Consider the following 22,228-nt stretch of genomic DNA (forward strand, 5'->3'; position numbering starts at 1 on the left):
CTTTTCCCAAAACTGAAGCCTCAAAATTAGGGGGGGGACTATATTCAGAGGGAGACTATATTCGGAGAAATACAGTACAGTAAACTCTCGATTATATGAAGCTGGATTTTACGAAGTTTTCGATTATACGAAGTGATAGTGCGGTCCCGGCGGAAAGCCTATGGTAAATACATGGTGCTATTCGATTATACGAAGTTTCGATTTTACGAAATGTTTTGAATTTACGAACCCCGGATAGGTCCCCAGGAGCGAAAAGCATTCGTTTATACGAACTATGGCGAAATATTTGTCAACAAAACTAGTTACGCCGGCGTATGTAGCTAAAAAAATCAGCGCTTCCAACTGTGGTTCATCAAAAGTGTGAAATCGTAAATGACAGTGCAACTTTGGAGAGAAAGGGTTCGCCTAAAACCTCACGGTGGGAATTTAAGGGAAGTATGAGTTCAGTAAAAATATCGCGACCGACATAATGCCCCTATTTACGTGCCTATTCGTAAACATAACATCGACAATACTTCGTAGTTTAACATGTCAGGAAGGTCGCGCGGGGTATTTCGTACACTCTTAATTAACCCTTTGCACTGCTGTGAACGTACCTGTTTCGTTCGCAAGGCAGGCTGCTATGAACGTACTTCGAAGACTACTTTACTACTTTTTGCCGAAGCACTTCGAAGGGTCCCTAATCCGGGACCCTTTCCTCGACGAGCTCACCTTCGCTGGCCCCTCTCCTCGACTCTCAGGGCGAGGGCCTCCCTCCCCAAAAGTGACCGCTCTGACTGCATTTTGAAAATCTATCAATCAATTCCATCATCAAAAATAATTGTTTGCATCGCACTCCTGCCAATCAGGCATTCAAGTACGTCTCCAAACCGTGTTTCTGCGATGAGAAATAACGATTTTGTTAACTTTGCTAAAATGGCCAAGTTAATAAAATTGTCATTTTTCATTGCAGGAACACGGTTCAAAGACGTACTTTATTTCCTCCACTACAATCGCAAATTGCTGGAAATCGGCCGGATACCCTTTGATAGCACATCATGAGGATGTTCTCGAGGTTGGTAATTGATACAACTAGGCTACTAGTAATTCTACTGCTATAATATCACGGCTGTAGTTGATTCTTTACGTTATACCTTCAGGAAGCTGCAGCGGATAAAATCGCGGAGGAGATTAGAGGCTTAAAAGATGATTTTGAAAAATTCTTGGAAAAAGCAGGAAGAGCACAGCGGGCAACATCAAACGATTATATTGCCCTTGACGATGATCTCCGTGCTTGCGACAATGGGACGCCGCGGCGTACATACGTCGTAAGAAGCAGCAGCCGGGACTAGTCAGAATAGCAGTGACGACGATGATGAAAGTGAGGAAGTAATTTCACCAAATAAAAAAGAAGTACACGCTGCCCTCCAAACATCAAGATATTTTGATCTGGCTAAGGAGTTAGGTCCCCAATTTCATTCCCATTTATGCAAGTGAGAAACCATGGTGGAAGCGGCGATGGAGATGGGCAAAAAGAAAAAAATAACAGATTTTTTTAGTAGTATCTTTTCGTGTATTATACAATAGCGTTCCTGAGTAAACAACTTAAATATCTTAAGTATTGGGCTCTATTACCAACAAACTTAATTTTCAGGCTACTCGTAATGAAGACGCACTTCTAACTCTAACCATGAACTTTCTTCTCGCACGTCTCCCCGTTTTCCCATGCCGAGAGATCTTTCTTTCCAAAGTCTTTGTTTACTTCCTCCCGCGGCCTTCTGCTGATCTTGCTGACACCCACCTTACGCATCCCAAACCCCTCCTTCCTCAGCATTTCCCATTCACTCTCCCCCTAAGGTTACAGAGTTTGAGTGCGTCGTAGAAAAATATGCCCCCCAAACGTAAACTGAGGCAGAGCTGAAGGCCCTTTCCCCACCCTTCTTTCTCCTGCCCCCTTCACCCCACCATATGCTGACTGCTTCTTTCCTCAGGCAATCCCCATCCCACTCTTATTCACCCCACCCACTGGGAACGTTCCCCGATTGTGGAGAATGGCATGGTTCATCTTTACCTGCAACGGGGGCAAGTTATTAACCGGAGAGAGGCTGAAGAAGTATCTTCCACTGTCTGGGAAATGGTGCCACGCTTATAATTGTCTCTCTTCTTCTCTGCTGACGTTTCAATTGAAATTATTTTCTTTGCTCTTTCCTCACTATATTTATTTACGATTATGGCGCGACTATTTTTTAATGCGAAAGCTAAGAAAATATTTTCTCTACGTCAATGATTCTTTGCATAACTTTCAATAAGGCGGAGAAAGGGACACGAAAAGTAAATGAGGTGAATGTACAGGTTTTTGCGTGTCATTTTTGGGAATTCACGCAAGTGAACCAATACTTCACACACGTTGAGAAATGATGAAACATCTCTTGTAGGAAAACAATCAATGCGGATAATAACGTTTCTCTCTTTATTTCTCCGATAATGGAAGATGTTTCTCCTGTCGTTTTCCGGTTGGAACCTTGCTCCTGTCGGCATAAAAGAAGAGAGAAATACTATATGAACATTGCACTTCACACCCGGTATGAAGAATATGGTCCTGATGAAGAATAAAGTCTTTCGTAGCAATGTCTGCTAAGATGACGGAGCACAGTATCCGGACAGAGAACTCAAACAGAATTTACTTCAAATATTCGCCAGAAGATAATCATATCCTACGTAATTTATAATCGTAACTGAATCTCAATGAAAATAACTAATGGAAAAGATAGCACATTCAACTGAAAATACGGAGTGACTCGAAATATTAACTTACGAAGGTTATTTTGGAAATGGGTGGAGGCCCTCGTTTTTCTTTTTTTTCTCGTCACTGAGCGATAGAGGGCGTCATAAATGGCGGTTAGGCCGGCTGCCGCTAAAATTCCGTGGGTGCTGGAAACAAATATATATCTTACGCGAACTTAATAGTTTTTATTCGCTCCTAACCACAAATTTATAACATTAAATTCTTATAATAAACTTTGCAATTCATTATTTGATTACGTTTTCTAAACTGGTCGGGAATTTCTTAAGCGATCGTTGATGTTGAAGTATGAACGAGAAATGGGAATTTTATGGTGGTATAATTATTTAACGATCTTTCACAGCATAAATCGATAACAAAAAGCCTTTTCTATGAATAATACCGAGAATAACCATTTAAATAAGACCACTAAATACCGAAAACATTTAAATAAGACCACTAAAGACAAAAAAGGGCAGAAGAAACAAAAGCGAACATTTTTTCGTGACTTATGAAAAAGGTTTGAAATTACGAAACTCGATTTTACGAAGTGCCAATTTTCCGGTCCCACTGACTTCGTAAAATCAAGAGTTTACTGTATTTATATTACATTTTTTCTGGGGGAGGGCCCGCACCCCTCCCGCTTACCCTGGTGAGTATTGCATGCCCCCCAGACCCACAGAATTAATTGCGTCTAATATCCCCCTAGCCTTACTTCCTAGCTGCACCCCTGTGTGCACGACCACAAGAAATACCCACAAGTATGATTCTTTAACCCTTTACTGACGGCACGTAAAAAAGGAAAATGTTTTCCATCGTACGAGTAGCATAAGAATAATTAAAACCTCTCCGTACGGAGCTCTTATTTGGGGAGGAGTTGCCCTTCCCACTGGCATGATTAGAAAAAAGTAAGATTAAGAAATACCCACGAGTATGATTACATATACCCTTTCTTCCTGCTGCCTATAAGAGGAAAATGTTTTCCGTGCTACGAGTAGCATAAGAATATTTTAAACCGCTCTTTCTGGTACTCTTTTTTTGGGGAGGAGTTGTCCAGGTATTCTAGTCCCTCTGATTTGGGACCCAACTCTAAGGGGCTCCTGGCCATTGCCCTGGGCATTGGGCCCTCTAACACCATCTTAGCACATGCCTCCAGTCATTTTATTGCATTACCAATGCTTTTTTAACCATGTTTTGCTTTGGATTTTCAATAATTTACTCTTTTATATGAATAACTAATATTTTTTCGAGCATTGTGTAATTTTAAATGGATTTTTAGTAGAGATGTGCGAATAGTATCCGCGAATACTCGAATACCTCGAATATTAGAAAGTATTCGATATTCGAGGTTTCGAATAGTTATGCGAAAAGTACCGCCTCGAATACCTCGAATACTTTGAATTTCGCGTCATACACTGTCGCACGTACGTCGTTGGTAGTTGACTCGGAAAAATGTAGAGATCTGTAGTCATTTAGTGCTCGCAGCGCCGTTTTACGCAAGTTGACGAATTACATCAAATTCGTGGATTTTAGCGGTGAAAAGAGTTCGACGAGGGGAACCGAAAATGGTCGGGTGAAAAAATCCGAAAATCCCCGATTCCCCCCACCAGGAGAACCTCAGTGCCGTGGGATAGCAACCTTAGGGCATTTCCCACGATCCGCTATCCCCCTCCATTCAGCACTTGCCTCAAACACTCTGAAGCTTTCCTCTTCTCCGAAATCAAACAAAAGGTCCCAGCTCGCGCAGGGATCGCATTACGAAGACCCCTGCTCCGAAAAAAATATCGAGTTACGAGAACAATAAAAACGTGTTTCACGCCCTCCCCCCTTTTCTCACCCACTGACCTTTTTCTGGCTACCTGCTTCGAAGTTCCCCATTTCTGGAGGTCAACTGCTGTGTGAGTACCGCGGGATACTTACATTAGCGCATTTCCCAAGATCCGGTATCCCTGTCCATTCAGCACTAGCCCCCCTCTGAGGCTTTCCTCTTCTTCGAAAAAAAAAAGGTCACAGCTCGCGCAGGGATCATATTACGAAGACCTTGGCTTCGAAAAAAATACCAAGTTACACGAGAACAATAGAAACGTGTTTCGGGCCCTCCCTTTTCTCCCCCACTGACCTTTTTTTTCCTACCAGCTTCGAAGTTCCCCATTTCTGTGGAGGTCAACCGCTGCATGAGTCATCTATTAGCACAAAAGGTGTCTAAGAATGACTTTCGTCAATTGATGTTACACCTTTATTGAATTGAAATATTAGTAATGTGCGCGTAATTTCAAAAAGATTAAGACCAAACACGACGTATTTCTGAGTTTATTTAAGCATTTTACGCAAAGAAATAAATGTCAAAATACGACGGAGACTTAGCATTCTGGCGAAACTCGATATGAGCAGCAGAGCTTCTCCGAAGTTGATGAGGTATTTTTTTCCGAAAACGTACATATATCAAGTTACAATTTATGAGTGGTGCTATAAATATTTATTGTTACAGTCACAGACGAAGGGATATTTTCTCAGAATATTTGTTTTCTCCCTGATAGCAATTCCAATTCATCTTCTTATCTCGTGAGAACTCCGAAAGATGGACTGAAAATAATTGAAGAAAATCCAGTGGAAAAGAGCTTGTAATTTGCAAAATGCCTCAGATTGTCAGCTAGCACTTGGCAGCAGGAGTGGGGGTAAAGCAATGTTAGTTGAATCAATTATATGCCCAATTGTTTCCATAAAATTAAAATATTCATTAATCAGCTAAATTCCTGTTCGAATCATTTAAAGGAAATCAAAATTACTCCCCAAAATCTTGTGTTGCCTGCTGCATAGGCAACCGAGTCAAATAATCCAGCATTCATCATTTAGTATTCGAGGTATTCGAAATTCGAGGTATTCGAATATTCGAGCAATGATTTAATATTCGAATTCGATATTCGAATTCGAGAAATCTGCTATTCGACCCATCTCTAATTTTTAGCGTTGATAATAACAAAGTTAGTAAACATGAGATACTAAGACTCCAAATACAGAAGTTCTTCATAAGTAATGCTAAAATTTTGTTTAAGAATAAATTACGCTCAGAATAAAATGAAGAATTTGTTTCAAAGTATAAAATAATTGGAGTGTGTTACAAATTTTTCTTTGCGAAAATCGTGGCAATATAACTTCCTTTTTTAAAATGGGCGCCATTCAGTCGGTTGATGTTGTTGCGGAGCGTTTGTGGTCGTTCAAGAGGCGTGACTATGAAGTTTTGTTTCTGCAAAATTCAATCGCTATCATGCATCATTCAGTCAGCTGACACTTCAAAAGCATAGATGGCTGTTATGAAGGATCACATCCCTGAGTGCTTCATCTCAACTAGGGGTTATTTGAAGTGGCCACCCCCTCTCTTGATTTGGCCCCTTGAGATTTTTTCAATGGAATTATTTGATATCTCATGTTTATGTGCACAGTCCAAGGTCCCTGCATGCTTTGTATACCAACATGCAGGATTAATTTTCCTGCATAACCTCTGATATGCTGGTAACAGTCATGACAAACGCCAGAAAATGGTTTACTCAGTGTCGATGAAATCTTCTCGGGAAATCACCCGGCTGATTTCCCGAGAAGATTTCATCGACAGCATTCGCCGGGAAAGAACCAAATCTTTCTTCGGTTTACTCAGTGTCTGGCAATTGGGGAACGTCACTTACCTGGCTTGGTCTTAGAAATTGTTTGAAGCAGAACTTTAGATATTTGCCTACATTATAAAAATACAAGTTAAAAATTTCTGATCGATGCAATGGAATTTAATAAGTTTTGAAAAAAGGAAATTATGTTGCCGCATTCTGTACTTCCGCTCTACTTACACAATGTATCAATTCCATCTTCTTCTTTTTTCTGTGAAACCACATTTTGAAAACTTCCACCCTTGATTTCTCTGTTGCTGTCATTGACCATGCCTCACTCCCATAGGGAAGCATGCTCCACATGCAAGTGTTTATGATTTACGTCCGGACTTTAATTCCCATGTTCCCAGCTGTTGAGAGTCATCTTTTTGAGGATTGCTCTCTTGGTTTAGGCTATTCTACTGACTGTTTCCTTATTGCTCCCCTTATCCTTTTTAACCTTTTTAACCTTTTCCCTACTGTACACGTATATATACGTGTGGACGTTTCCTGACCCGGGAGACGACGGACGTATATACAGTCGGATCCGGATTTAACGTCTTCGCATTTAACGTTTTTCCGCATTTAGCGTTTATTTTTTTGGGTCCCGATTCATTCCCTATTAGGACAATGTAAAAATTATCCGTATTTAGTGTTTCCGCATTTTGCGTTTTTCCGCATTTATGGTCGTAAAAATTTGTCCCGCTCAAGATTTTTTTGCCCGATTTAACGTTTTTTCATGACGGTTCATCCAAATCTTCGAATTTATGCTCATCAACAAGAAAAGTCTCATGAAAGTTAACCAAGAGTCGATAGAATCTACCGGGGAACGTTTCTTCAACTGCTTTCTTCCGCGAGCGCAGCGCTGCGACCTTCAACTCGCAAGTTGGGTGATTTGTCTTCTCGTAACGTTTCGTTCCCCTTCTGATCCAAACACCAGGCACTTTTTGTATCAGATCCGATCTAATGGAGCAAAGTCATCCCTTAATATCCTCGAACTACCTTATCCTTCACTTCTTGAACTTGACTTCGATGATACGTGACGACTGATGACACGAGTTATCCTCAGAGGGCCGCTACAATAATGGTTTTCTCGTTGTTTTCAATTGATGGCTTATGCCCCTTTCAACTCTACTCCCTACGGGTAGTCGATTATTAGCCCAATATTTTTTCAGTCGGCTACTTTCTCTTTTCAAAAGAGGAGGCCCAATATCAATTGCGCAGTTCACTAGAAGATTCTTTCTATAATCCATTCCAAGGTCAGTTTCCACGGAGGAACAGCGAAAGAACAGAGGAAGTGTTTCCCCTATCATGACCATGACTGAGAGCATTCTTTCCTTACGGAACAACATTATTTTACATCGTAATTTAGATATCCCGGAGCCAATTTAACGACATGCGGCTGGTTGATATCGCTCTCGATTCAAAAATATTTATCTGGTGCTAATTAATGTCAAAAGAGAATGACAATCGGAGTTTTGACGAACTATCACGGTCCATGACTCGCTCATACTGGAAAAAAAACACCGCATACTCACGGTAAAATAGATGGGCGCGGAAAAATACGAGAATCCGGCAGGTATCCCTTGGTGGTTGACTTCGACATCATAACCCTGACGAAATTGCCAAACTCCAGAGGCACTGACAACTTTTCGGATGAAATCCAGTTTTGTTGAAGATTAAACCTTTTCACTTAACAGAGTTTAGCTAATCGTTATTCAAGGTCCAACCAAATTTTATTAAAAGCTGCTGAGAAACAAGGCGAGTCGGAGTCAAGGTGATCAGCGCACCGCGTAAGCAACTTCTCCCGGCTCCATTCGACCTGCATAAGGCCGCGGATATATGACAACGAATCTGGTGTTATCATCGAGTTGAATCACCATCGGCTTGTACGCATACCAAAATAAGATTCTACTTTTTTGGATGACCTCGAAATCCAAGATGTGCGCATAGGAGGCTTTTTAAAGGCTCATAAATCCCTTGTTTCGCCGAGGCAACAGAAAACGTTAAGTTGGCAAAATTCCAGAAAACCTCCCTACTAGATATTCGGTAGTTGAGAATTCGGGATTAGCGATCTTCTGCTGTCCCTTTATTTCACTCATTCCTCATGATTTTTCGAGTACTTACCTACTTACACCTTTTCTTATTATATTAGAAATGCTATAGTCACCTACATGTCACTTTTACAGAAAAAATTCTAAATTTCATCGAGACCACTGAAATATGCTTAAAAATGGAATCACTAATGTCCATAATAATAATCTGTGTGGGAATGCTTTTAAGTTGATGTTTTTTAGAAATTTCTTAAAATATTTCATTAAAACAATTGTCATCCTCTCATCACTTATTTTTACTACCCATTTTTTTAGCTGATTCCTGAAAAGTATTATCCAACCTTCATAGGGCAGAGAACATTTCATTAAAGAATTTTTTGCTGCATTCAGCACCTTTTAGTTACTTATAATAATATTTTTCATTCATAAAAAGCCATTCCAATCATTACAGACCCTAAAACCTGAAAAAAATGGCAGGTCCTCATTTAGTGTTTTTCCGCATTTAGTGTTTTAAATTTTGTCCCCCCTGAAAAACCTTAAATCAGGATTCTACTGTATACGTGTGAGATTTGCCAGGCGATCGAAAGCCGTATGTATACGTTTTCTAGCTCCCCCCCTTTTAGGATGGTCGTGGGTTTACGACGTCTTTGTTTTGGGACCCAACGCTTCGGGGTTTAGGATTAACCCTCAGGATCTGGGAGCAGGTACCCGGACCCTGATACATATAAGCAATACATAAGTTGACCGCGAACCAATGCCGCAGGTATGGTCGTAAACCCGGAAAGGAGGGAGCACAACTACTCTCGGAGTCTGAGATAATGCGAAGTCCCTGCGTGGAGGGGTCGAAAAAGGTTCAGCGAGACCCTTCTTAACGAATGCCCTCCAAAAATGCTCCGTACCACGAGAAAGAAGAGTCTCTTGGGGCTCAGTACAGCAGTCATGCTAAGACGAAAACTCCGCCATCTCGAAAGGGTTAAAAATGACAGTTTCAGCATATTTCCTTGAGAAGTGTTTTTATAGTGTAAAAGAGTATGTATCTATACAGTGTAACATTTCTTTTATGAATATGTTCATAGGGGAAATAAATGTTCTTTCTTCTTTTGACTTGCCCTATACACTTATGCTTATATCAAGATGTGTTGTGTCCTCTGGGCAAACAAATATTATTTTTATTATTATTATCGCTTGTCATTTGGCTACTTTTTTGCCCATCTTCAAGTGTATGGTTTCCTAGTTTAAGGTTGATCTTAGCCTCTTCTCATGCACGGGAAACCAATATCTTGGTTTTTTTCATATGCAATACATACATATTAACTCAAAGTACAGGTTTAAGTGTACGTATATTCTAACATTTTCGATTGATTGAAGAAATTTTGAAGAAATTGGACGGACTAAATTGGATAGAGTTAAATGAAGCAAATGGCTGAAAAACTAGATATTTGGAGCTAGTGTTTGCGATTAAAATGTTTGGCATAGTAAAAGCTTAAAAATTATCTTCATCCTAAATACAGTAAACTACTATTGCTATAGTCACAAAAACAATGATATATGTAACTATCAATTGTTGAGACGAAGGTAACAAGTTGTCAAGCAAATTTCTCCAACTTTTCATTCTCGAGAAAAAGTTACCTAACTAAGTTTAAAGTAACTCTTGTGTAATTATTAGCTTTATATTGAAATTTTGGAATTGCATTCATATATGTACGATCTACCATGTGTACCAATTTCAAGTTGATGTGTTTGTTGTGGTTTTTGGAAGGGTATGCTATGATTGCCCAGAAAAAAGTGGAAAAATAGGAATTTTTCTATCTGCCATTGATAAACATGCCTCTACAAAACCAAGACTGCATTTCCATTGTCAAAATTTAGTGCAAAATTAAACAAGCTTCCTTCAACATCATTTTTACTTGAATCTGATATCATTCCTGATTCATTTGTCAGGTGATAATTGTCGTCGGCTCCACAATTCTAATCCTCAGCACATATGCCAACCTACATGCTGTTGACCAAGCTCGCGCTGAAGAGCCAATCACGCCACATCCATTGCATGAGGGAGTTGTTGGTCTCCCCAAGCTCCCAGCCATGGAGAGTAATATCATCATTCCTGAGGCTCTTCCCAAAATTGTTCTGGGAGTTGAGAGTGTGAAGAAAGGTTAGTCATTTAAATATCTCTGGTGAATGTTTAATCATTATGAAGGACCTTCTTGGGGAAGAGGGTTAACAATTTTTTCTAACTTTTGCCAGCAAGTAGAAGGGAAAGGTATTTGAATTATTTCTTTTACCTGGCCCAGATGAGGCCACAATCCAGCCCCCTCTTCCTCTGGGCCTGGTGTTGCTTACGTAAAACAGGGAGGTCTTGCTCTATAGCAAAGAAAAGAGTAGTGTTATCTTAGAATATCCAGTTAGTTTTAAGCCCAAAGTAAATTTTTTAGACACCATACAGAATTCCCAGGTTGTATATTTATAGTGTTACATACACTAATAATAATTGGTTCATAAACACTTTGATAAATTTAATTTTGGAATAAATACTAAACAAGTGCTTTTATAGTTCACATTTTTATTTAAGTCGTGTGTATTGGTGGAGAAACACTTTTAAAGTACAGTACACTCCTGATTATCCGGGCTAGTGATGGGGAGAGACGGCACGAATAAGTGGAAAAAACGGATAACCCAAACTTTCACTTAAATGTCTTGCAATGTTCATAATGTACCTATAACAAACAATATATTATTATTTATGCAGGTATTCTGTTATTTTAGAGTGCTTCCCGGACTCAGTGAGAGCTTTCATTGCCAGTTCGTGATCTTTTTAACAGCGATAACATGGTTGTACTCGTATTATCAATTCGCCGTGTAAGGCCTGGTTTCGAAAACCACACATCCGTGGCTATGTGATCACAGATACAGAAAAGTGGTAAAGAACAGAATGCTTCAAAACCACTGCTCAACGTCGGAAACTACACTGTCAGGCACCATGCCACAAGTTATCCGGGTTGGAACTGCTGCGGGACGTGTATACGTGATCACGGAGCGCGGTCGCACGCTGCAGGGCTTGGAAAAACAGGAACACGGTGCTCCTGTGAATGCAGCTAGCTGGCGATCGCTTCTGCTTTACGAAGCGGATTCTAACGGAAATAATAAGCCCGGTGACCCTAGCATTAATGCCGTAATCCCGATGATTTTGTGACCGATTTTATTTTTTTATAAAGATCTCAAGACTAACATTATAATAGGGAAGCAAAAACTGATAGAGGTGGATGAATTCAGTTATTTGGGAAGCAAGATAACTAGTGACGGGAGAAGCAAGAAAGAAATCATCAGCAGAAAAGCCCAGGCGAAGAGAGGAATGCATCAAAAGAAAGACCTGCTTACAGCGCGAAACTTTAATATGGAAGTAAAGAAACAATTTATAAGAACCTACATTTGGAGTATGCTCCCATATGGAAGTGAGGCATGGACAATGACCGAAGCAGAGAAAGCAAGGAGAAGATAGATAGAGGCCTTCGAAATGTGGTGCTACAGAATAATGATGAAGATCAAATGGATCGACCGAATTAGTAACGAAGAAGTCCTATGAAGAGTAGGAGAGAGAGGAGAAGCCTCATGAAAACCTTAACAAGAAGACGGAACAACCTTATAGGCCACATCTTGAGACATAATGGCCTGATGAAGGCAATCGTCGAGGGACAAGTGGAAGGCAAGAACGGAAAAGGAAGAACTCGAACAAAATATATAGAACAAGTAAAGAAGGATGTGAAAGAGAAGAAATATGAAGTAGGTGTGAAAATATTAGCTGACGGGAGAACTGAGTGAAGAGCTGCGTCAAACCAATCCTAGGATTGTTGACCAGTGATGATGATGAAAATGATAAAGATCTCAGAAAAAATTGGGCGAGAGTGAAAATCATGCACGGATAAACCGTAACCCAGGTAAACTGCAGCCAGATAATCGGGAGTCTGCTGTACATAGCATAAAATGTTGGTTTTCTTAGTATCTAGCAAATGTAAGAAACAATCAAAATCTTATGTGAGCAAGTAGGGGGAGGAGTTTGGCAAATGATTATTTTTGCTGGCCATGGGATTGGAGGAGTCAAAAATGTGCTAATGTAGTACTTGAATATGCTAATGTAGTACAGGCATCCCCCGAGTTACGTATGCCTCGACTTACGTAAATCCGTACTTACGTAAGTGATAACCGAACTTCAAGTGATTACGTTGATTTTCGTATGCGAGCACGTTGAAGTAGATATTCGCTCGTATACCCAATGGCAGAAAAAATTTCGAATAGTTATCGAGTTTTTTACGTGCTAAACAAAACAAAGTGACCCATTTTTATCATTCCTCGAAGGAATTTTCATTAATTTCTGTAGAAAATCGCTTATAAACCCCAAGTCAATAAACAATGTGAAAATTTGCAGTTATAGCGATGGAAGTGGTTGCGCTCACTACTGTACGATACAGCTTGTTACACAGCATACACACCCGAACAATGACTTTCAAATATTTAAAAATTGTATCCTTAAGTTTGGACATTTCCATCTGTGGAATTAAAAGAAAATAAAGTTCGAGGAGAAATCTTTATTGCGGAAAGGAATTGGTAAGTACCCACGTAAAGGAATTGAAATTCTGAGCGTTGGCAAAGAACGCTGCGAAAAAGTGAAGAAAAAGTTGACACACGACATTTATTGCGTTGTTATTTACATGTTTCTGGTGACTGGTGCCCCGTTTACACTACGAACGTACCGACGTTGATCGCGACTACTGCACGTTTACACGTCTAAAAGTTACCATCGTAACTCAGTGCTGCCCTCGTTGTGGAATTGTGTCATTTAACAACTGACGACGATACTGCGTGAGGACATTGAAATCTTTGAAATTAAGAAGCAAAATAATATTAATGTTTTCATGTGCTAAAACTAAAGCTAGACCAAACTTCCGGTAAAACTTTAAAGAATGTAGGATTCATTATGGGAATCTGTCCAAAGTTTATTAATACTCATGCGGTAAAGACAGTAGGTATGTTGCTTTGCAACGTTCCAAATTGGAATATAATGTCAACTGGTCATCTTATTACAATATCGACTCAATCCGGCTTAAACGTGTCCAAAATAAATTTCTCAAGTTAAATAATTACGATATAGGGATCTCACTGTCTGATTACAACACTTCATATCTTCAATCCCTTGTTAATGTGAAAACTCTTGCACGACATAAGATCATTCAACGCCTTATTCCTCTATAAAATTATCAATTCCCATTTAGATTGTTCCTATCTCCTTTATTAGAAATTTTTAATGGATCCTGTCATAACTACACATCCTCACCTGCTCGTTTTTAATTACCATGGAGCAAATTATGTCTTTAACTCCCAGCTATCCAGAATGATGAGGTATAACTATGTAGCCGAAAAAGGCTAACTGTTGCTGTTTTACACATTGTCACCGCAGAAAATTCCAGCATCGACTACATAAATCCTGTGATAATGAATATGTACACCTGACCGGATGATGTTGCACCACGATGAAACTGTTTGTCCAAAATTATGTGAAATTTATAGTTTTTTTTATTTTAAATGAAGCAATTTTACCGAGTGAATCTTCAAAACTATCGACCGTATGAAATATTTTTTTCCTGAACATGAAGAAGTTGGAAAAAATAATACTTATGTGACAATGCTTATGTCTTTTGATTTTTACATTTAGTCATTTAATATACATAATAAAAAATAACATTGTAAACCCTTTGCAGTTAGATAGTAAGATAGTAAAATATCAAAAGGGGGCAAGTGTTGCTTCACTCTACAAAGTACACTTGATGCATAGAGTTGAGACTCTCCAAACTATAGTGTGGCTCACCTTTGTACCAGTGGCATATATAGGAATTTCGTCCGGGGGGGGGGTGTGGGGGGGGGGGTTCCAAAACCAAGGGGGAGAAATTTTTTAGAAACAGGATACTAAGCAATGGGTTTTGAAATGATTTTAACACTTTTCATCATCGAAAAAACGTCATTTGTTAAAAAAAAAATTGTAAATTCATGATTTTTCAATATTTTGTTTTCTATTATCAAGGAAAATAGTTGTTTTTATATTTTGGGGGGTCCAGACCCCCTCCTTGGCTATGCCTCCCAAGCTCGCTACGCTGGGTGCTTTGCATGCACCCAGCATGGTACATGACTGCTTTCTTTTGAGATTTTGAGCTCTTCGTTAGTGCCTTCGTAGCATTTTTGTAGCTCTGGCAGCAGTATTTTCCAATTGAAGGAACCTCTCCGAACTTGAATGTGTGCTGCCTTTTTTGTACAATTTTTAGTCCACTCAGAGCATTATTGTAATGACTGAATACAAGGATTAGAGCTCTATGGCCTTGAATTGGAATTGAAAGATTTAGTGCTCGAACAGCCTAAACATTCTTCTTGTCCATTTTACACCGATGAGTGAGTGATTGTCAATGCTTGCCGGTTGGGAGGCTGTGTTTGGTCCCCTGTGGTCTTAAGTCCATCCCCGCAAATCAATACTGTAATACCCGGGGCGGTGTAAAACAGACAAGTAGAATACTGTGGATTATCAAGAGTTTATGTACTGTACTCTCCTCTTTGCAGTTGAGTTTGAGACCAAAGACATACATAGTTTTCATTGGGAAGGTTAAGGGATTAGCTTTAAGGGAGGTCAAAATGTTAGTTAGAGGACAAAATGCAGCAAGAGTACACTTGGAAATAAAATATTGTACTCTCGCGTACCAGCTTACCTGGTAGATTTGCCAAAGGAACAAATTTCCACTTAGGCCTGAAAGGCTCACACACTCAGGTTTGCAGTTTTCACTGATACTGGTGACCTATCCAACAATTTGATCGATGGGTTTTTCTTTTTAATAGTAAAATCCTCCAAAATCGTTGGCACATTAATGGCTGATGCCAGGTTTCGCTAGTAGTGGGCCCTGGTCGCCTCTATAGCGGCGAGGGTATTCCCCGTCCCTCCCTTCCTTCCCTGTCCCTATCAAGAGGCATTGTTGGGCTCCTACTGCGGCAGCGCCTCTTTCCTTTCCTTTTTCCTACATTTCAAAACCCCTCCCCGGGAGCGCGGGCATATTAGTTAAGTTACTGGGTCCCGGTCCCAGTGTGTTGTAACCCTCAGAGGATCCCCTTGGATCCTGATCTCTGATACTGGTGGCCTCACTCTTACCAATAAAAATGCTGAAAATAAGAGAGGAAAACTGTGGTGTATCGGGCTCAATGACTTAAGACAACGTGGTTAACAGTTCAGCGAGCCGACTGGCTCGGCGGCAGGTAAGGTGGCAACTCCTGGCCTCGAGCTCGCAACTGCAGCTTGAGAAGCCGGGGTAGGCAGCGTGCCGGTCGAGCCAATCGAGTCTCATTTATTTTCAAGCACCAATTTCAAATACAACAAAAACCATTCACATTCCTCTCAGATTTACTCTGAGGAATAAATTACTCGTCGCCCTCTGTTCCAGCCAGTCACTTAACACGTTGACCGCCATGATGTTTTTGGTAGATATGTCCTCTGATGCCATCAGTGTTTTTCATTCCGTTAACTATTCACGGATCATAAAACATTAAATGTGTTTTTGTACTTCACTTTAAAATAAATATTTATATTCTGACGCCACAACGGTCATGGCCCATACATTAGTAAGAGATTACGGTCACTCCGGCATCAGAAATCCACTTTGAAACAGTCGCTCGGAGGCCGGTCAGTGTGACGGGCGTGGCGTGATGGGAGCCACTCGACTCCGGTCATTATGACCGGCATGGTGGTCAACGTGTTAATTTGGCTCGTTTAGAGCACAGCCCTAGAGAATTCATTTCCTTCAGTCATCCTGAGGGGTTGATGGTAAATCTATGCAAGGGAAGTATTTCAAAATGCTGTTGTTACTGCTGTTAATGTATGCGATTAGGGGATCGCAGTGTTTAAAAGTCAGTGGAAAAAATATTTTCCATATGTGTACATGTAACTAGAGGTTCGTGAAAGTGGTTTCATTTTTTGATAAAATGCGTTTTAAAACTATGTGATTTCGGTGTTATAGAAAATCATGGCAGCGTTATTATAATATTACAGTTGTTGCACATTTCTAGGCGTTTTACAATTTTTTGGTAGGTACACATTTTGTGAGTGCTAATGCCTTTATTTAGCATTTTACATAACATTCAATGCAATTTTGATTGTAAAAAATTTCTGACAAAACCAAATGAAGGATATGGTTCAAGTTGTGTTAATATTATAGCAGTGACGTAACCATGGGGGGGGGGGGGGGATCGGGGGATAGATCCCCTCCAAATTCTCAGAGAAATAAAAACATTTAAAACAATTGTCTAGTTTTGACATTTTGAAACTGCATCTTGAAGTTAATTTTTTTGTGCCAAAATATTGTAAAATGTATTTTTAGGCAAGTCATTTTTCAAAAATTTTCCCGAACCCCATGTTGATATGGAGGGGGGTGGTCACCCCAGGCCATCCCATCTCCCCCCACCCTCAAAGCATATTCCTAGTTACGCCACTGTATCATAGAGTGAGCAAGGGTTGTCTCATTTGAAAGCAGCCTGAATTTCATGGCGCCGTGCCGTGAATGGCAGCCGGCAAAAAGTCGTTTCATCTGAATGCGGCTTCAATCTAGCACTGTGTGTATTTCACGCTAAAGATGAAGGTCAGATACAAATGGGGGCACAACGGTGGCTGTCGAGGGTGCTGAGCCGTCGCAAATTGCGCCAGCACATTATTGATTCAGAATATCTAATTCTTCATGAGAGAAAGCGTGTCATTCTAGATATTTCCGAAAATTTTAGGATTGATAAATGTAAATCAAGAAGAGAGACTGATTAATTTAACGGCAAATTCCAGCGGAGACATCAAAACAGTTTGCGATGTTACGCTAATGTGCTATGCACGAGACAAAACAAGGCAATTGGCCTTTGAATCGTAATGAGATAGAGGGAATGAACGTCAGCAGCATTATACAATGAAGGTTTAGGCTTTAATCGATTATGACTCATTACAAGTGATTCTTTTGCAGATTCACTTAAGATTTGTGGAAAAGGCGAAATTTCGTTTTATTTATCGATTTTGTGTTATTTCATTTTGTTTCGCAATATCGTGTCTCGCGAATTTCACGGCGCTCAGTATATAACTTATGCCTCTATTTTGTGTGTGAATTGAACCCATACCCTTTTTACTTTTCTGCCATGATTCTTCCTGGGATTCTTCTCCTAAAATGCAATATTTCTCATTTGTTGAGAAAAGCATAACTAAGAAATTTAGAATCACTCATGAGGGAAATAAAGCCATGACTTTATTATGCATTGTCTCTTCAATTTTATTACATTAATGCCTCATTAAAATCTTTGATATCAATCTCATGATGCCTCTTTGTTGGAAAATAAATAACTGCATACATATTAAAATGATATTTTCCATAAATGATCCATTCAGCCTTTATTTGTTCCTCTAACGGCTCTATGCTTCACATTCTTTCAATTCGAGGCACAAATTGGAATAAAACAGCAACTTTAGTTTTTCTTATGCAAGGAACTCGAAAACTAACCCCAAAAAAAAACCCTGGCAACTTGCATGAGTAAATTGTCTTTATTGTTATTATATAAATACGTAAATGTAAATAAAAAATTTCTTTAAGTGATTAAATTTTGGATTCATTTATTTAGAAAAGCCAGTTGAACCAGTGAAGCTCATACCTGGCAGCTTGAAGAAGGATGTAGAAGTGGTAAAAGCAGTTCTGACGGATAGCCATGCAGCCAAGGAGGTGAAACCAGAGAAGCGCCAGGAGCCACCGATCCCAGTGGCCCCTGACCATGGTGTGAAGAAGAAACCGTTGACCCTCAGCGAGGAGAAGCCGAAGAAGAAAGCAGCGGAGAAGAAAGAGGATGTGTCTATTGTGGAGAATAAAAAGCCAGCACCGCCAGTGGGAATGGGAAGCGAGGGGAAAGAGGGTGCAGGGGGTAGTGTGGATGCAGTGGTGGGAAGAGGGGGTGGTGAGGGAAGCATCAATGAGCAGGCCGTCAAGGAGGCCGATTCGGTGCACGGGGACGCCATCAAGAAGGAGGAGGAAGAGGGCGTGATGGAGGGGGTGGTGGCCGCGGACCGGGAGGAGGAGCGCAGGAAGCGGTTGCGGGAGGAGGAGGAGGCAGAGGAGCGCAGGAAGCGTGCGGAGAAAGAGAAGGAGCTGCTTCAGAAACTGGCAGATGACCGCAAGAAGCAGCAGGAGCAGATCAATATGCAGATGGAGATCCTGAAGAAACTGCAAGCACTGGAGGACAAGAAGTTGGAGCCAGGGAAGAGTGATGCAGGAGAAAAGGGGGATGCCGGCAATGTTGTGAGTGGTAAAAAGTCGGAGAAGATGATTGGAGAGATTCAACCTGCTTCTGTCCTGGAGGAAAAATCGGTCCAGTTGGAGCTAAGCAGAGGACAAGATAAACCAGCTGACGGAGTAAGTGGAATTGAAACTGTGAAACAGGTGAGAAATCTCAGCCCAGAATCACCACTCATGCCTTCAGCCAACAAGAAGACCAAAGACAAGAAGGCCAAAAGTCAGGCAATCGACATCTCACAGAATGAAGTTCTCTCCCAGAAAAAGCCTCCATCAAACGAAAAATTATCAGCCAAAGAAAGTGGGGCCCAGCAGATCCCTGTTGACCAAAGTGGGCCAGTTGTTAAGAGAGAGGAGGCCAAAGTTTTTGTTTCCAATGCTAGCAGCATCAGCCAAATGAAAGCTGCCGTTCCAATGCCCCTTCTCCTAGGGCAGCAAGATGGTGCTTTTGTGGGAGATGCCCTGAAAGCAAAAGAAAGGGAGAAAAGGGATGCGGATTTAGAAGAGCTGACTGCTTTTGAGAAGGCTGTTGTTCAAGATGAAGTTGTTGAAAGTGCTGTGAAGGAAGTTTGTCCAGATGGCCTCTCGAGTAAGGTGAATCCATCAAGCAATCCCAGCAATGAAGTGATTACAGACAGTGCTGGAAGCAACACCAGCTCTCAGGATGTGTCGGCCAAGGATTCTGGTAGCATGAGTTCTGGGAATGTCAGCATTAAAGATTCAGACGCAAAGAAGGGTGATAAACAGAATCTTAAAGTGGAGAATGAGAAAAATATTGACAAAATGATAGGTGTCAAGATGCAAGTTAATGAAACTGTCGCTGGTGAGAAAGATAAAGGCATTGCTAAAATTTGTAGAGATAAAGATGCAGCCACAGTATCTCCTCTAATTTGCTCATTAAGTGCCAAGGATTCTGATGGTTATCTTTCACCCACCATAAAGACACCTCTAAGGCTATCTGACCCTGTTGAAGAGAGATCAGTTCACGAAAAAGTCAATTCCAGAGTGACTTTAGATGGAGTGTTACTGGAAGCCATGCCTCTGAAAAGGGACTTAAAATATGTGCAAGATAATGCTGGGGATCCAATGGATAAATCTGATGGCCACTAGGATGATTTTTATTTTGCATATTTATAAGTACCAGCACAGCACGAGTGCAGGTAATTGAAAATAAATACAGGGTGTACTTGTGCATTAGTAATTTGAACTGACTGAAGGATATTCTGATATTAAAATGCACTAGTGATAAGAACCTTTACTGTGCTCAAACTGAATGGGCACCAAAATGTTCAAGAATAGTGCGGTATTGTGTCAAGGTTCGAATTTTTATTTCGTTCTAACCAACACGTTCCCTATTCTTCACTGCACTGATGCTCCCCTGTACTCGCAAACCAGACTTTTGTTGGTATTGGATACCTAATGTCATATCAAAGTCCCACCTGTAATATTGAGTACCTTATGCTGGGTTATGAATGGATATGTTTTTATGTTTGCACATGGTTAGATTAGGCACAATTATCCTTATTTATCTTTTGACATACTGGTCAAAATTCCATCGCTTGGATGAATAATGATATTTTATTTAGCACAAATTGCAAGGAGTTTATATGAAGTTAGTGAATGTGATTCGTGGATTATTTGTGTTAGAGTATTTAAAGTAGGTAAAATTAATTGTTAACTTTAAAAAGCACTGGTCATCTAAGTGTTTTATCTTTGTTCTTGTACATGAATGTTTGTAGATTGTTGATTTTTTAAATGTATGGGAACATAGATTTCAATACTGAAATTTTAATTCAAAGGAATTTTTATCCGATTACATTCCTGTGTCTATCTGCAGGTCATTCTACTTTCTTTATGCCTAGCAAGAAAATGAAGCAAGTTACTGCTTTCATAAGTAAGGTATACATCAACTCCATCCTCACCTAGTCATCACAATTTTTCGTGTAATAATTTTTGTTTGGTTGAGTGGTGATTTTACCTCAAGTGAAAAAATTAGTTTTCTGAATTTAGGTTAAGATGAAAGAACTAAATTATATTTTACATAATATGATCTATTTTTGGAATTGCTTCACATGAGCAATTATGAATTATTAATCCCTATTTTGTATATTAAAAGTTTCATTGAAATGACTCTGAACTAATAAATGCATGTATTCTTTGAACAAAAAACATGTATGTATTCTCTGAACTTTGTTATGGATGTAAATACATCATGGGTAATTTTAAGTGCTATTTTCTGGAAGTACCTAGAACATATTGTTTTTGTTTTGATATTGACCATAGTCATTGAAAGAATGTATGTGGCCAACGAGAATATTTTCTCCCTACTCCTTGAAACATAAATTTGCTATGAGAAACATTTACTAATGAAGGAAAAAATTCTTTAATATTTATGGAGAATGTATTTCAGCATTGTCTGTGCCAGTAATTACTTTAAAATGTGATAGTAGATAGTGATCGTAAGAATTGCTGTTTTGCGATGAAAACTGAAGTAAAAAAGAAATGTTTCTATTTTTTTTATATTCATGATGGCTGACGTTTGCCCTAGGATTGTGCTAGAGGAAAGATGTGAATCATAATCTGGTTTAATTATTTTTTTTGTAAGTCAATCTGTCTTCTTTTTTTTGTTTTCTGCCTCAAACGAGTGTAAATAATACCCACCAACTTGTGCATACATTATGTTAATTGTCTTTCATCAGTGAATACATAGGCATCAGGCGAAAAGTGTCCTGGAGTTTGTTTGTCGATAAGTAGAATTTTGTCTTCCCATTCCTTTGGAGGAATTTTCCTCTTAATTAGAGGTGGTGCAATTAGTCAAGCTGTCCACATGGTCTGAATAGCCATTTGGCAAAGTTTTTGAGGGCACGAGCTCATGGTTTTCTTCAAATTCTGTTTGTAATGATATTCTTTGTCTTTCATTCAAGGCTATTGGTGTGAAATAAAATGGGAGGTATTTTGATTATCAATAAAAATCTACCATAGCATTTTTATCACCAAACAGTTATGCAGTGGAATGTGAGTTATTGAAGTGAAATTTATGTATATGAAAATGTTTTTTCACCTTCAGAATATATATTGTAATTTCCTGCCTCATGTGTTGTTAAAAGTCTTAATAGTGTGTTATTAACTTCATAGCGTCTAAGTGATCTCAGATTTTAATGTGTTTTTCAACTGTGTGAATGTAATTTAAAATTTCTTTCCCTTAGTTAGCACCAATGATTTCAATTTGCCCTCACAAAAGCCATGGCACATTTTAATTCCTTTTGTTTGTGTGTTCTTAGGTTTTATTGGATTAAGTGTGAATAGTCATTTAGCTTCTAAACATTCATTTTTGATATTCATCACTTTTTAATAACTGGTGCCGCTCATCATGTTGTGCGGAAGTCAATTTTGCATTTGAATACAGTACATTTTATATTCATTAAAAACTATTTATCTGATATGTTA

At 39.6% G+C, this 22,228-nt stretch overlaps 1 protein-coding gene across 1 annotated transcript in view; it reads left to right on the forward strand.

Annotated features, from left to right (window-relative positions):
* Positions 1-22,228, forward strand: part of LOC124165349 (putative sodium-coupled neutral amino acid transporter 10) — a 39,541-nt gene extending 17,313 nt beyond the window's left edge. The window contains exons 8-9 of the mRNA XM_046542706.1: positions 10,392-10,602; positions 18,120-22,228. Coding sequence (XP_046398662.1) covers positions 10,392-10,602; positions 18,120-19,891 — 1,983 coding nt within the window. The 3' untranslated portion in view covers positions 19,892-22,228. The remainder of the gene's footprint in view (positions 1-10,391; positions 10,603-18,119) is intronic.

The sequence above is a fragment of the Ischnura elegans genome, chromosome 9, assembly GCF_921293095.1.
Source record: "Ischnura elegans chromosome 9, ioIscEleg1.1, whole genome shotgun sequence".
Lineage (NCBI taxonomy): Eukaryota > Metazoa > Arthropoda > Insecta > Odonata > Coenagrionidae > Ischnura > Ischnura elegans.